At 41.5% G+C, this 13772-nt stretch overlaps 1 protein-coding gene across 1 annotated transcript in view; it reads left to right on the top strand.

Annotated features, from left to right (window-relative positions):
* The window catches only part of BGN (biglycan), a 98414-nt gene that overhangs the window by 71386 nt on the left and 13256 nt on the right, over positions 1–13772 (top strand). The window contains exon 4 of the mRNA XM_082263027.1: positions 200–310. Within this exon, the coding sequence (XP_082119153.1) occupies positions 200–310 (111 nt within the window). The remainder of the gene's footprint in view (positions 1–199; positions 311–13772) is intronic.

The raw sequence follows: 13772 nt of genomic DNA on the forward strand, positions 1-13772 counted from the left end.
ACCCTATTATAGAAGACATATATTATCCCTCTGCCCTGGCAAATGATATCAGAAGTTAGTGGTAAACCAGGTACTATAGTAATTCTAATACCCTCAAATATGCGAGACGTATTTACTGAAGGGAATGGGAAACTAAACTTTGGAAAATGATGATCGGCCAAAATGATCAAATGACTTTGGTTTGTTCATTTCCTTTTAGAAATGGGAGGGAACCCTCTTGAAAATGGAGGCATTGAAGCTGGAGCATTCAACGGTCTAAAACTCAACTACCTACGCATTTCCGAAGCCAAACTGAGTGGCATTCCTAAAGGTAACCTATAATATACATTATGATTTTCTAGAACAGGAAAATAACTTAAAATATTTATGTCGGTTATAGGTGGAGGATGACTGGTGAAAATGTTCTACATACAGAGTATCTCTAAGCAAAACCATTACTTATTTTGGATAGAATTGGGAAGATGAAGACTTTTTGTCACGATTTCTGGCTGTCTGTGTGCCCATTGAGGTGTACCAATGGTACACAGATGGCAAAAAAAAAAAAAAAAACCTGGCAGGGGTTCGCTTTGCAGCTTTATCCAACGCTACAAAATGTTTTGGCTATATAAATATACACTTTAACCAGTTGCCATCCATAGGCTGTTTGTTAAAGGCCTGGAATTCAAGTGCTCATGGCTGCTCATGGAGACCGGCATTACAGTAAAGCCTCATGCAAACAGGGGATTTAAAAAAAACTAGCTTCAAAGCCAGTGCTGACGCCAGGAAAAAGCAGCTGTAAAAACGCACTTTAGCAGCATTTTTCTGCCCTCTTCTATTTTCCACTGTCAAATCCAATTACTACAGCTTAAAAACGTTTGACGTGGCTTAACGCTGTATACAGCGTTAACAAGCGTTGAGCCGCGTCAGGCGTTTTTACAGGTGGCCCTGGGTTTATTTTGCAGCTTGAAAACGCCTATGCCACTTACAGCTCCTAAAAGCCTATGTGTGCATGGGCTAATAGAATACCATGGAAAGGCGTTTTAGGCTGTAAAAAGAAAAACGCCTGACGCCCCTAGGAGCAACTGTAAAAATGCCTAGCATGAGATCTAAAAGTGATCAGGTGGCTCTACAGCTGCCCGGATCACGTTTACTGAACTGTAAAAATTCACAATTTTAATGGCTTGACATGTTTAAGATCTATTTATTTGATGCAACCCAATCTTTTATATTTCACAATAACTGGGTAAAATGTATTTTCCTGAAATTATAGATGTAATGAACATTTGAGCAAATGTTGTGTGGCATAAAAAATTGCAGCTGCCATCATTTTGTTTTATAGGGCCTCTAGCCTCTGGTCCTAGAAAATATATAATTGTTTGGAGGTTTTAAAGTGTTACTAAACCCAGGCTTCTGCATTCACTATATCTGGTCTCCCACAGTACACAGAACATGGAAATGCAATTATTTTAGTAAATTTAAACTGCTAAATACCTTTTCTTATCAGCAGTATATAGCAGCCTTGTGACTTTATTCAGTGTCTGGTTAAATCTTGTAGGAGTTTGTGGTTTTTTTGGTGCCTCAAGTCAAATATGGGATTTTATGGGCAGGAGTACAGGAGAATGAGCAAAAGTAGTATAATATACAAAATTTATTGCGATTTGGCAATATATATACAACAATTAAATGGTGACTTTAATGGGTAAAGTCCCATTGTGCAGTGAAGAAGAAGAAATAAAGTGTGTTTTGCATGTGGCAATAAGTGACTTAAAAGTGGGTTGTATGTGGTCTTGCTCTGCTGTTCCTCATGTCAGAAGACTGGGATGAGTGCAGAGGAGGTGCCAGATCGGTGATCCGACATGTTTCGGCCTAATTTGGCCTTTATCAAGGATATTTCACCGATTCTACAGATAATCAAAAAAAGGGGGTATCAAGTTGGGCAATATTGTACTGAAAACATACATAATATAGTTTACACATGTGTGGGTTAACATACAATTGTTTTGTCCACTTCCTAAGACCATGCCTTCCCAGGTTTTGTCCAGGTGCTGCAGGAACAAATATGCTGCATGAGTACATTGAAAGAGTATAAAAGGTATTTGGAAGGCTTAATATCTAGTAGTATTTACTTTCTGAACCGAATGACCCGATCCAGGATCCAATGTGGTTTGACTGGCAGAATCCACATTGATTGAGATCGTCTATCAATTTAGGGAATATGTAAAAAATTATTATAGCAAATAATAATTGTTGTTGTCTTCAATATAACAGAGGTGAAGAAATTCCCAAATTTTTGAGGGGATGTAAGGAGATCCCCTCACATGTTGGACTTACGTTTGAGAAGAAGTTGTCACGAGTAAAGGCAGCATATACGCTCCGGGTCCATCTCCTCCCTCGGTGTGGGAGAGACTGAGGCACCCGGAGTGTTCCCCGGCCTTTTAAAGGCAGCCGCGCATGCGCAATGATGCGCTGCGTGATGCCAAGCAGGTGGAGTCCGTGGCACGGCAAGAGGTGCGCCTGCGTACTGTCACCTCCTGTATCCCGCACAGGGACTTCAGCTTCTAAATCTGTGTCGGCGGCCTCGCAGGCACGTCCGCACGGCTACAAGGGATGCGCCCTGACAGTACGCAGGCGCACCTCTTGCCGTGCCACGGACTCCACCTGCTTGGCATCACGCAGCGCATCATTGCGCATGCGCGGCTGCCTTTAAAAGGCCGGGGAACACTCCGGGTGCCTCAGTCTCTCCCACACCGAGGGAGGAGATGGACCCGGAGCGTATATGCTGCCTTTACTCGTGACAACTTCTTCTCAAACGTAAGTCCAACATGTGAGGGGATCTCCTTACATCCCCTCAAAAATTTGGGAATTTCTTCACCTCTGTTATATTGAAGACAACAACAATTATTATTTGCTATAATAATTTTTTACATATTCCCTAAATTGATAGACGATCTCAATCAATGTGGATTCTGCCAGTCAAACCACATTGGATCCTGGATCGGGTCATTCGGTTCAGAAAGTAAATACTACTAGATATTAAGCCTTCCAAATACCTTTTATACTCTTTCAATGTACTCATGCAGCATATTTGTTCCTGCAGCACCTGGACAAAACCTGGGAAGGCATGGTCTTAGGAAGTGGACAAAACAATTGTATGTTAACCCACACATGTGTAAACTATATTATGTATGTTTTCAGTACAATATTGCCCAACTTGATACCCCCTTTTTTTGATTATCTGTAGAATCGGTGAAATATCCTTGATAAAGGCCAAATTAGGCCGAAACATGTCGGATCACCGATCTGGCACCTCCTCTGCACTCATCCCAGTCTTCTGACATGAGGAACAGCAGAGCAAGACCACATACAACCCACTTTTAAGTCACTTATTGCCACATGCAAAACAAACTTTATTTCTTCTTCTTCACTGCACAATGGGACTTTACCCATTAAAGTCACCATTTAATTGTTGTATATATATTGCCAAATCGCAATAAATTTTGTATATTATACTACTTTTGCTCATTCTCCTGTACTCCTGCCCATAAAATCCCATATTTGACTTGAGGCACCAAAAAACCACAAACAATTTTGTCGGGATGGTGGCAGAAACGATTACAATCTTCCAATGTAAGATCCAAAAAACTTATCTCTTCATCTTGTAGGAGTTTTCATTCTCCCCTGACTGTCCTATGAGGCTGCAGGACCCCTGGCCCTCTGTCTGGACAGTGCTGATTGGCCCTGTGCTGATCACATGCACTCTCCCAAGAAAAGAAAAAACTCTAGCAATACACACCAAACTGAGCATGTGCAGCCTGTCCTCTAGCTCTGTAAATATCAGAAGATATATTGGGGACAGTGGAAGAAGGATAGGATCAGAGAAGAGAGGATAAAACACAATTCAGAGGGGATTAAGCACTTAGGTTCCACAGTGAGTATAACAAGCATGCTTTACTGCATATACAGACTCATTTTACTGTTGTGGGTTTAGTAACACTAAGTAATTTTCCAGCAAAAATGCAGAAAAAGGTGTGTGAAAAATATAAAAAGGTGCCCTATATGAGTGGTGGCTAAAAAGTCTAACTGTGAGGGCCTGCTACCATGAAACACCTATCTCAGGTCTTCTCACTGGGCAGCTGTACCCATCAGAATGCATTGTGCCAGCCCTGTTGACCTCTCTTAGTTCCATATACTGAAAGGTACAGCAGTGGAAGCTTTAAGGGGAAGAAATTGACAAAAGTAATTCACAGAGGCAGATTTTTTTTTTCATCAAAAATTGATGAACATTATGTTTTCACTGCAGAGCTGGCATTTGATGTAGCCTACATCATGTAGGCATCAATGGCACTACCTCATCCTCCATCTACATGGTTAAGCTGCGGTTGTAAGGTCACGTGAACCTATAGCTGCAGCCATAATTGGCAGTGTAAACAGCAGCAGAAAGGAAGCAGAGACCGCTCTGTTGACTTTACTGCTCTGCAGCCAAAAACAATATTTTAGATTTACATTGTGAGAGAGGTTGAAGCCCATACTCCTTTACTGACCTCATGTTCCTGCTTATTGCACATTTTAAAGTATCACTGATGCAGTTGCCTTTAATGGTATAGGAATGCAACAGATGCAGCCCCCTTTTCTAGAGGGGAGCAGCTCTGGTTTTGCATGGTCAAGCACTTTACTGCACTAACACTTTAGTAAATTAGCTACCTTGGTTAAACCTAGAAGTTTGGAGAACATATCTGGTAGAGAAAGAAAGTAAATAAAAGATTAACAATTGTCAGAAGCCAATAAAATTGCAGTGTTCCATAACGTGGATGATTAGGGACGATTAATTTGATGGTCAGTGGAAAAGTTCCCCCATCCATTAGTGGTCATTGTAGTGCCCCACTTACATTGGTGGTCATTGAACTGTTCTCCTACTGTACATTGGTGGTCCGAAAAGAAGAATCCTCCTAGATTGGTGGTCAGTGGGTGAAGGATCCTCCTAAATTGGTGGTCTTTGGGTGAAGGGCCTCGTTACACTAGTGGTCAGAGGGAAGAATGCTCATTTTATTTGTGGTCAGTGGAAAGAATGTGCCATTACATTGATGGGCAGTGAGAAGATTCCTTAGATTGGTAGTCAGTGGGAGGACCCTCCTAAATTGGTGGTCATTAGGTGAATGGCCCAATTACACTGGTAGTCAGTGCAAAGATGGTGCCATTAGAATGATGATTAGTGAAGAGCCTCCTTAGATTTGTGCTCAGTGGAAGAAGGACCCCTCCCATAATGATGGTCTTTGGGTGAAGGGCCATTACACTGGAGGTCTCAGGGAAAAATGCTTACATTTGTGGTCAGTGGGAAAAATGTCCTGTTAAATTGATGGTTAGTGAGGAGGCCCATTTGATTAATCGCCAGTGGGAGAAGGACCCTCCTAAATTGGTGGCCAATCGGTAAAGGGCCCCATTAAACTAGTGGACAGAGCAAATAATGTTCCTTATGTTGGCAGTTAGTAGAAATATGGTGTTGTTACATTGAAGATTAGTGAAGAGCCTGCTTAGATTGATGATCAGTGGGAGAAAGATCCTCTTAATTTAGTGGTAATTGGGAGAATGGCCCCATTACACTGGTAGTCTCTGGAAAAATTGCTTACATTTTTGATCAGTGGGAAGCCTGTCCCATTAAATTGATGTTAAGTGAAGAGGCTGATTAGATTGATGGTCAGTGAGAGAAGGACCCTCTTGAATTGATGCTCATTAGGTAAAGGACCTCATTACACTGGTGGTTAGTGGGAAGAATGTTCATTATATTTGTGGTCAGTGGAAAGAATGTGCCATTACATTGATGGCCAGTGAGAAACCTCCTTAGATTGGTAGTCAGCGGGAGAAGGGCCCTCCTATATTGGTGGTTATTGGCTAAAGGGCCCCATTACACTGGTGGTCAGTGCAAAGAATGTTTCATTTGTTAGCATTCAGTGGAAATATGGTGCCATTATGTAAGTGTAATGGGGCCTCATTACACTGGTGGTTAATGAAAAGAAATCTCTCAACATGTGTGGTCAGTGGAAAGAATGTCTTCTTTACAGATAGTCAAAACTTTATTGGTGCCAAGGGTCACTTATCTGGGAAAATGAGATTACTTGCTGCTCAAGGATCCCCTAGCAACTTCTGGAGAAACCCTAGGGTTCCACAGAACCCTGGTTGAAAAATAATTCACTATACAATGCCCTTTTTTTTGGAAGTGCACACAAAGGCAAGTGTATGTAGGCAGAAAGACATGTTGAAAGCAGCCTGGGTTCCAAAGTACAAAAAAACCCACCTTTTATAAATTGTGTCTGGGGCTCCACGTTCTCCAAAAACAGCTTCATTCCAGTGTGTGTGTTTTTATATATATATATATATATATATATATATATATATATATATATACATACATACAGTATCTCACAGAAGTGAGTACATCCCTCACATTTTTGAAAATATTTTATTTATAAAGAATAATCTCTTTATTTCAGGGGATTCACTCCAGAAATAAAGAGATTATTCTTCCACTCTACAAAACTCTGGTCCGGCCACATCTGGAGTATGCTGTCCAGTTCTGGGCACCGGTCCTCAGGAAGGATGTGCTGGAACTGGAGAAAGTCCAGAGAAGGGCAACAAAAATAATTAGGGGAATGGAGGACATCAGCTATGAGGAAAGACTACAAGCACTGAACTTATTCTCTCTGGAGAAGAGACGATTGAGGGGGGATATGATATCAATGTACAAATACTGTACTGGCGACCCTAGCATAAGGAACAAACTATTCAGAGTAAGGGAATACAATAAGACACGTGGCCACTCACTAAAACTTGAGGAAAGGCGGTTTAACCTTAAAGTGCGTAAGGGGTTCTTCACTGTAAGAGTAGTAAGGATGTGGAATTCTCTTCCGCAAGCAGTCGTATCAGCGGGGAGCCTTGATAGTTTCAAAAAACTATTGGATGGACACCTTAAAGACCACAACATACAGGGGTATACAATGTACGGTTAGCAAACACACACACACATCATAGGTTGAACTGGATGGACTTGTGTCTTTTTTCAGCCTCACTAACTATGTAACTATGTAACTATGTAACTATGTATATCTTTTCATGTGACAACACTGAAGAAATGACACTTTGCTACAATGTAAAGTAGTGAGTGTACAGCTTGTATAACAGTGTACATTTGCTGTCCCCTCAAAATAACTCAACACACAGTCATTAATGTCTAAACCGCTGGCAACAAAAGTGAGTACACCCCTAAGTCAAAATGTCCAAATTGGGCCCAAAGTGTCAATATTTTGTGTGGCTATGATTATTTTCCAGCACTGCCTTAACCCTCTTGTGCATGGATTTCACCAGAGTTTCACAGGTTGCCACTGAAGTCCTCTTCCACGACATCAGAGAGCTGGTTGATGTTAGAGACCTTGCGCTCCTCCACCTTCCGTTTGAGGATGCCCCACAGATGATCAATAGGATTTAGGTCTGGAGACATGTTTGGCCAGTCCATCACCTTTTCCCTCAGCTTCTTTAGCAAGGCAGTGGTCATTTTGGAGGTGTGTTTGGGGTAGTTATCGTGTTGGAATACTGCCCTGTGGCCCAGTCTCTGAAGGGATGGGATCATGCTCTGCTTCAGTATGTCACAGTACACGTTGACATTCATGGTTCCCTCAATGAACTGTAGCTCCCCAGTGCTGGCAGCACTCATGCAGCCCCAGACCATGATGTTCCCACCACCATGCTTGACTGTAGGCAAGACACACTTGTCTTTGCACTCCTCACCCGGTTGCCGCCACACACGCTTGACACTATCTGAACCGAATAAGTTTATCTTGGTCTCATCAGACCACAGGACATGGTTCCAGTAATCCATGTCCTTAGTCTGCTTGTCTTCAGAAAACTATTTTCAGGCTTTCTTGTGCATCATCTTTAGAAGAGGCTTCCTTCTGAGACAACAGCCATGCAGACCAATTTAATGCAGTGTGCGGTGTATGGTCTGAGCACTGACAGGCTGACCCCCCACCCCTTCAACCTCTGCAGCAATGCTGGCAGCACTAATATGTCTATTTCCCAAAGAACAACCTCTGGATATAACGCTGAGCACGTGCACTCAACTACTTTGGTCAACCATGGTGAGGTCTGTTCTGAGTGGAACATGTCCTGTTAAAATGCTGTATGGTCTTGGCCGCTGTGCTGAGGCTCAGTTTCAGGGTCTTTGCAATCTTCTTATAGCCTAGGCCTTTATGTAGAACAACAATTCTTTTTTTTCAGATCCTCAGAGAGTTCCTTGCCATGGGGTGCCATGCTGAACTTCCAGTGACCAGTATGAGAGAGTGAGAGCGATAACACCAAATTTAACACACCTGCTCGACATTCACACCTGAGACCTTGTAAGACTAACGAGTCACATGACAGCGGGGAGGGAAAATGGCTAATTGGGCCAAATTTGGACATTTCCACTTAGGGGTGTACTCACTTTTGTTGCCAGCGGTTTAGGCATTAATGGCTGTGTATTGAGTTATTTTGAGGGGGCAGCAAATTTACACTGTTATACAAGCTGTACACTCACTACTTTACATTGTAGCAAAGTGTAATTTCTTCAGTGTTGTCACATGAAAAGATATAAAATATTTACAAAAATATGAGGGGTGTACTCACTTCTGTGAGATATTGTATATATATATATATATATATATATTTAGAGCCAAAGCCAATGAGATTCATATAGTGGTGTTACAACAGTAGGGAATGTTTGGAGTAGAGAAATTTTAACAGCTTGTACTAAACGTATCACTTTACCTTCAACGTATGCATGTTTTTAGAAAGGTCCCCGTTATTGATACAAGCTGGAAGATTATTTGTGAAACTCATGACAGTAAGAGGCTCTGTTCTTTACCAGTAGAATGAAACATCAGCTGTCCACATGTTACCATGTCATCACATGTTTAAAGATCCAAAAATAGTTCAGCTGGGATTTAGTCGAACATTTGTGTTCAATACCAACCACCTCCTTTATCTGCTGGTATAAGCAAATCAAGTTTGCACTGCTTCTAGTGGTAATCTAACAATCTCCCAATGAATGTCATAAGGAAAATGTATATAGTATATAATAAAAAATACATTCGAGCAGAACTGCAGTAAGAAATGAACAAGATACAAATGAACAGCCCATTAAAACATAAAATAATAACACCAGCTTTTGCTGCATTATTCACCTTCAATCCAGTTTTTCTTAATCTGAGGGCCAGTATTGTTCAAACTAATTCCTCTGAACCCAGGTTGTTCTGGACCCACCCCCAACCTGTGACTGGATAGTGAAAGGAGAAGCAGCACAGTGGTGAGGTTGTCGCTGTCCCCTGCTTTATTCTCCTATCAAATTGCTCTTATCAGCACATGAACTAATTGGCTGCTTGTGCTGCTTCTTTTTTTCACACTCCAGTCCTGCTGTACAGGAACTGCAAGAGGCTGATACCAGGTCATATTTGGTACTTCCACTGCTTGCATTTAAAAAAATAAATGTAATGATCAATTAATGATTATAGAGCTGCATTAATTTAATTAATTTAATCTAATATCTGCCTGGAATTCCGTTTTAGGGCGAACATTACAGCAACTTACTAAAAACATACTGTTCTTTCCCTTTAAAGTGCACCTGTGCCCAGGTTATTAAAATATTTAAGCATACTTAAAAGCAGTAAAGGAATTTTAAAACAAGCCATTCCTGACCTCTCTAGCTGATTGTACAGTGAAGTAATTATCAATAAAGATTACAACAAACCCACTAAGGTTGAGCTTCAGTGGTTTTTGATAACCTAGTCACACCTTCTGTGCATTTACATCAGAGGCTGGAATATCCTTGTGCAATGGAAAGCAGTAAGAAAAAAAAAAAAAAGATTTCAATGCCCTGTTGTTAATTTTGAAGAGGAATTTCTCCACAATGCATATAGCTAGAGAGAATAGAGAGACCTTGTTTTGTATTGTTTTTACTGATCCTTCAGAATATGTAAGAACTTTGGTATGCATAGTCTGGTCACCGGTTTACTTTAAGTACAGATCTGCAGCTAGGGCACAACCTTCCCTTGGTTGTTAATACTGTGTTAAGTACCACAGTGATTTAAATAAGAAAAACAATTGATTTATTGTGCATGGTATTTAACCACTTGCCACATTTTACTGTGGGTGGGCAGCTTGTACAGGCACAATCAGGTAGTAGTTTTGCTTGTTTAGTCAGCAGCATTCTCTAGGCTCCCGATGTGCTTGGACTCAACAGGATTTTGTCAAAAGGTTTTAGCCAATGATTCATGGCTGAGACCTGCTGGTCAGCTGTGTCCAGTCACAGCCCAGACTCCTGGGTGACAAAAAAAACAGGGCTCTGTACAGAGGGAATGATCTGTGTGTTTCTTTTCTCTGCAAAGCAGGGAGAAGGAACAAATGGATATTTAGTAAAAAGCAGCACAGATTGCACACATTACCACTTGTAAGGCATACACTTAACCCTTTGATTACCCTGAAATGTTAACTTCCCAGCCAGTGTCATTAGTACAGTGACAGAGTATAGTATTAACACTCATCAATTTTTTCTGTGTCACTGGTAATGTCAGTTAGTCAGTTAAAAAAAAAAAAGAACCACAACAAAACGTTGAACTGAACCACTGGTGTATGGTGTAAATGGCAGCTGTATGCACTGTAGCCAATTCTAGTGACACTGGCAATGGTATAAAACCAGTAATGAATTTACTAAAAAAAAGAACAATAAATGAACAATGTTTCATTTATGTCATAAATGCAGTGCTCTCCTCAAACTCACAGAAAAGGCAAAAACTGGGAAAATAAATAAATAATAAAATCAGCGCAATCACAAATAATTATTAAAAAATTAAAATGAGCTGAACCCATGGAAGCTTACATATAGTGCCTTCACTTAACACAAACAAAAGCCCAATAGATGTAAAATGCAGCGCCAATGGGTCAATGTAATGACAATTGGGTGAATAGTAATCAGTGATAAATAATCAATCATAGATATTCAATAAATACAACATAAATATTCCAGTGAATCCAAGGGTAAAAAGTAATAAAAATCTATATATACAAGTGAAAGTCCATAAATAGTGTCAAAAATCAAGTGCAAAAAACACACATAAATATAGAGTCCTTATAAACTGGTATCACAAAATCCTAGACATGACTTCCTTCGTGCCTTCCCAATAGGATATTAAAGTGCTGGTGCTCAATCCACTTACAGGTGATAGGTGTGCTCCACACGCCGCTCTCCTTAACCACTTAACGCAAACTGACGTAGGCCTACGTCGGCTGACTTTAAGTGGTTGTACCGAGATTATGCCTCTAGCTAGAGGCATCATCCCGGTACCGTTGTTTAGAGCCAGCGGTCTTCTTTCCGGCGGTAATGACTGATGCGGCTCGGGAGCCGCTCGCTCGTTACCCCGGCGAGCGGGATGGGACGCCCCCTCCCGCCACCTTCCGGGGCTCTGCCCGGGTCCCCCCTGTCCCAAACAACAGTTTGGTTTATTTATGCAATTTTCTTCACACAAGTGCAAGCCTCAAAACATCAAAATAAAACACAAAATAAATCCTTGCCACTGTGGGCGGCTACCTTCTCACATACAGGAACCTACCTACGGAGTCTGTCTCCAACCTACTGTTGGGCAAACTTTGCTGATCCTACAGCAGACACTCAATAGTCCATTTATTTTCTCTTCACATAACAAATGTCCATTGAACATGTCCCTTTTCCTCTTCACATTGAACATGTCCCTTTGTTTGTCTCTTCACACAACATATGTTCATTTAACATGTCCCTTTTCCTCTTCACATTGAACATGTCCCTTTGTTTGTCTCTTCACATAGCAAACAGTTCATTTATTTCTTCCACATAGAAATAGTCCAGACCTCACCTTGAGTAGTCTTCACACTTTTTACCCTCCTCAGCGCACATCGCTCCAGGAGGTCTTCTCCCATGCTCACACAGCATCGGGAGGCACACATCTGACTGTCCTCCTCTCCCCAGCTTCACACAGCGTCAGGAGGCAGCAATCCTTCTCCCATGCTCACACAGCGTTGTGAGGCACACATCTGACTGTCCTCCTCTCCCCAGCTCACACAGCGTCAGGAGGCAGCAATCCCTAGACTTCCTCTAGACAAATCACAGAGGCCCCAACTTACTCATTCCGAACAGCTGAAGTCTGTTCACCGTCCTTAGACAGTTCTGGCTACCTTTGCAGCCGTCACCCTATAGTAATTGGTGAATTTTCTAAACCAGGTGGAAATGTATCTCCTGTCTGTGACTACATCCACAGATTTACCTGACTTCCTGTCACATACCCCCCCCCCCTCTTGTTTCAACCCTAGGGTTGGGACACAGATTTACAGGCATGCATGTGTCAGGCACTGCTCTTGACTCTCACTGATAAGCCTCCTAGTATCTTCCCTCCCCAGTTCATTAACAACTGCTAACCTTTGTTGAAATGCTTGTAGGGGTGGCTCTTTCTTTAAGTCCGTTAGCTTGTCTATACACACTTGTTTTGGCTGATCCTCTCCATCTTCATATAGCCAATTCTCTGTATCTTCAAGCTTCAGGATGAAACTGTTTCTGTCATCTTCATTGACAGATTTCTCATAAATGTCACACAGTTTGTCTCTTATCTCATATACATCTTCTTCAACTGCATTTTTGCCATTTCGCTCCATCTCAAGTTTGTCCTGCATAACCGTCTGCCCTATCCGCCATGGAGGACCCTGATCCATAGGCAACTCAATTGTGCTAGTCCTAAAGTCTTCAACATTCTTGAGCCGCCTCTCTCTGCAATCAATAAATGATTTCCACAATACTTTGAGAACCTCTGCTTCACTTGGCTTTGTTCCAAGAAATGTCTGTACTTTATCAACTTTCCTTCCACCATCATATGGGTCAAAGGCAGTAGCTTCATTAATTAGCCGTAGACAGTTGAACCCAGCGATCTGGGTGGTATCCATTACAGACCTCCTCTCTGCATCAGTGAAGAAGCATGGAACTGCAACACAGTCTATTACAGGTTTCTTCAATGCACTTTCTGCTATTGCATTACTTTTCCCTTGTAGCTCCTTTTCTTTATCTGAACTCCACATGGAATGTATCTCAAGATCACGCTCAAACATCTGCCACCTGTCTTTCACCAGTTCCATTTTGGAAATATTCTCTGAAAGGCACTTGAAATTCATTTGCTTCACGTTTTCATCAACAGCCTTAGTTTTCTCCACTAGGTTTTCAGCCTGAACTGAGAAATCATCACATTTCTTACACAGCTCCTTTGTTTGCTGAAGTTCTAATGATACATTTTCCAGTGCTTGAAGTTTTTGAAGGGACTGTTTATTCCAGAGGGGTGATTCAAGCCACATGTCATCAAATTTCTGATGCTCACTCAGGACAGACCCCAAAACACTGCTCCTTTTAAAAACTGCATCAGGCACACTATCCCCTCTTTGGGACAGATCCTCTATTGCCTGTAATTCCTCTTCAAGTTCTTCCAACTGAATCTTCATCTCTTCTACTTGCTGTTCTAAGGCTCGCTTAGACTTTTCTAGCTCCTGAACGCTTTTCCCAACATCATCCTTGGAGCTGACCAAATCTTCCATCTCTGTACACAGCTGTTTGTTAACTCTTTCTAGTTCAACCTTACACTCTAGAGCATGGGTGTCCAACATTTTGGCTTCTCTGGGCCACATTGAGTGTAGAGAAATTTTCTCGGGCCGCATATAAAATATAAACTATAGTTAAGGTATATAAGTAATAAAACGCCGCC

This window comes from Pelophylax lessonae (genome assembly GCF_965119305.1).
Source record: "Pelophylax lessonae genome assembly, chromosome: 7".
In the NCBI taxonomy this organism is placed as follows: Eukaryota; Metazoa; Chordata; class Amphibia; order Anura; family Ranidae; genus Pelophylax; species Pelophylax lessonae.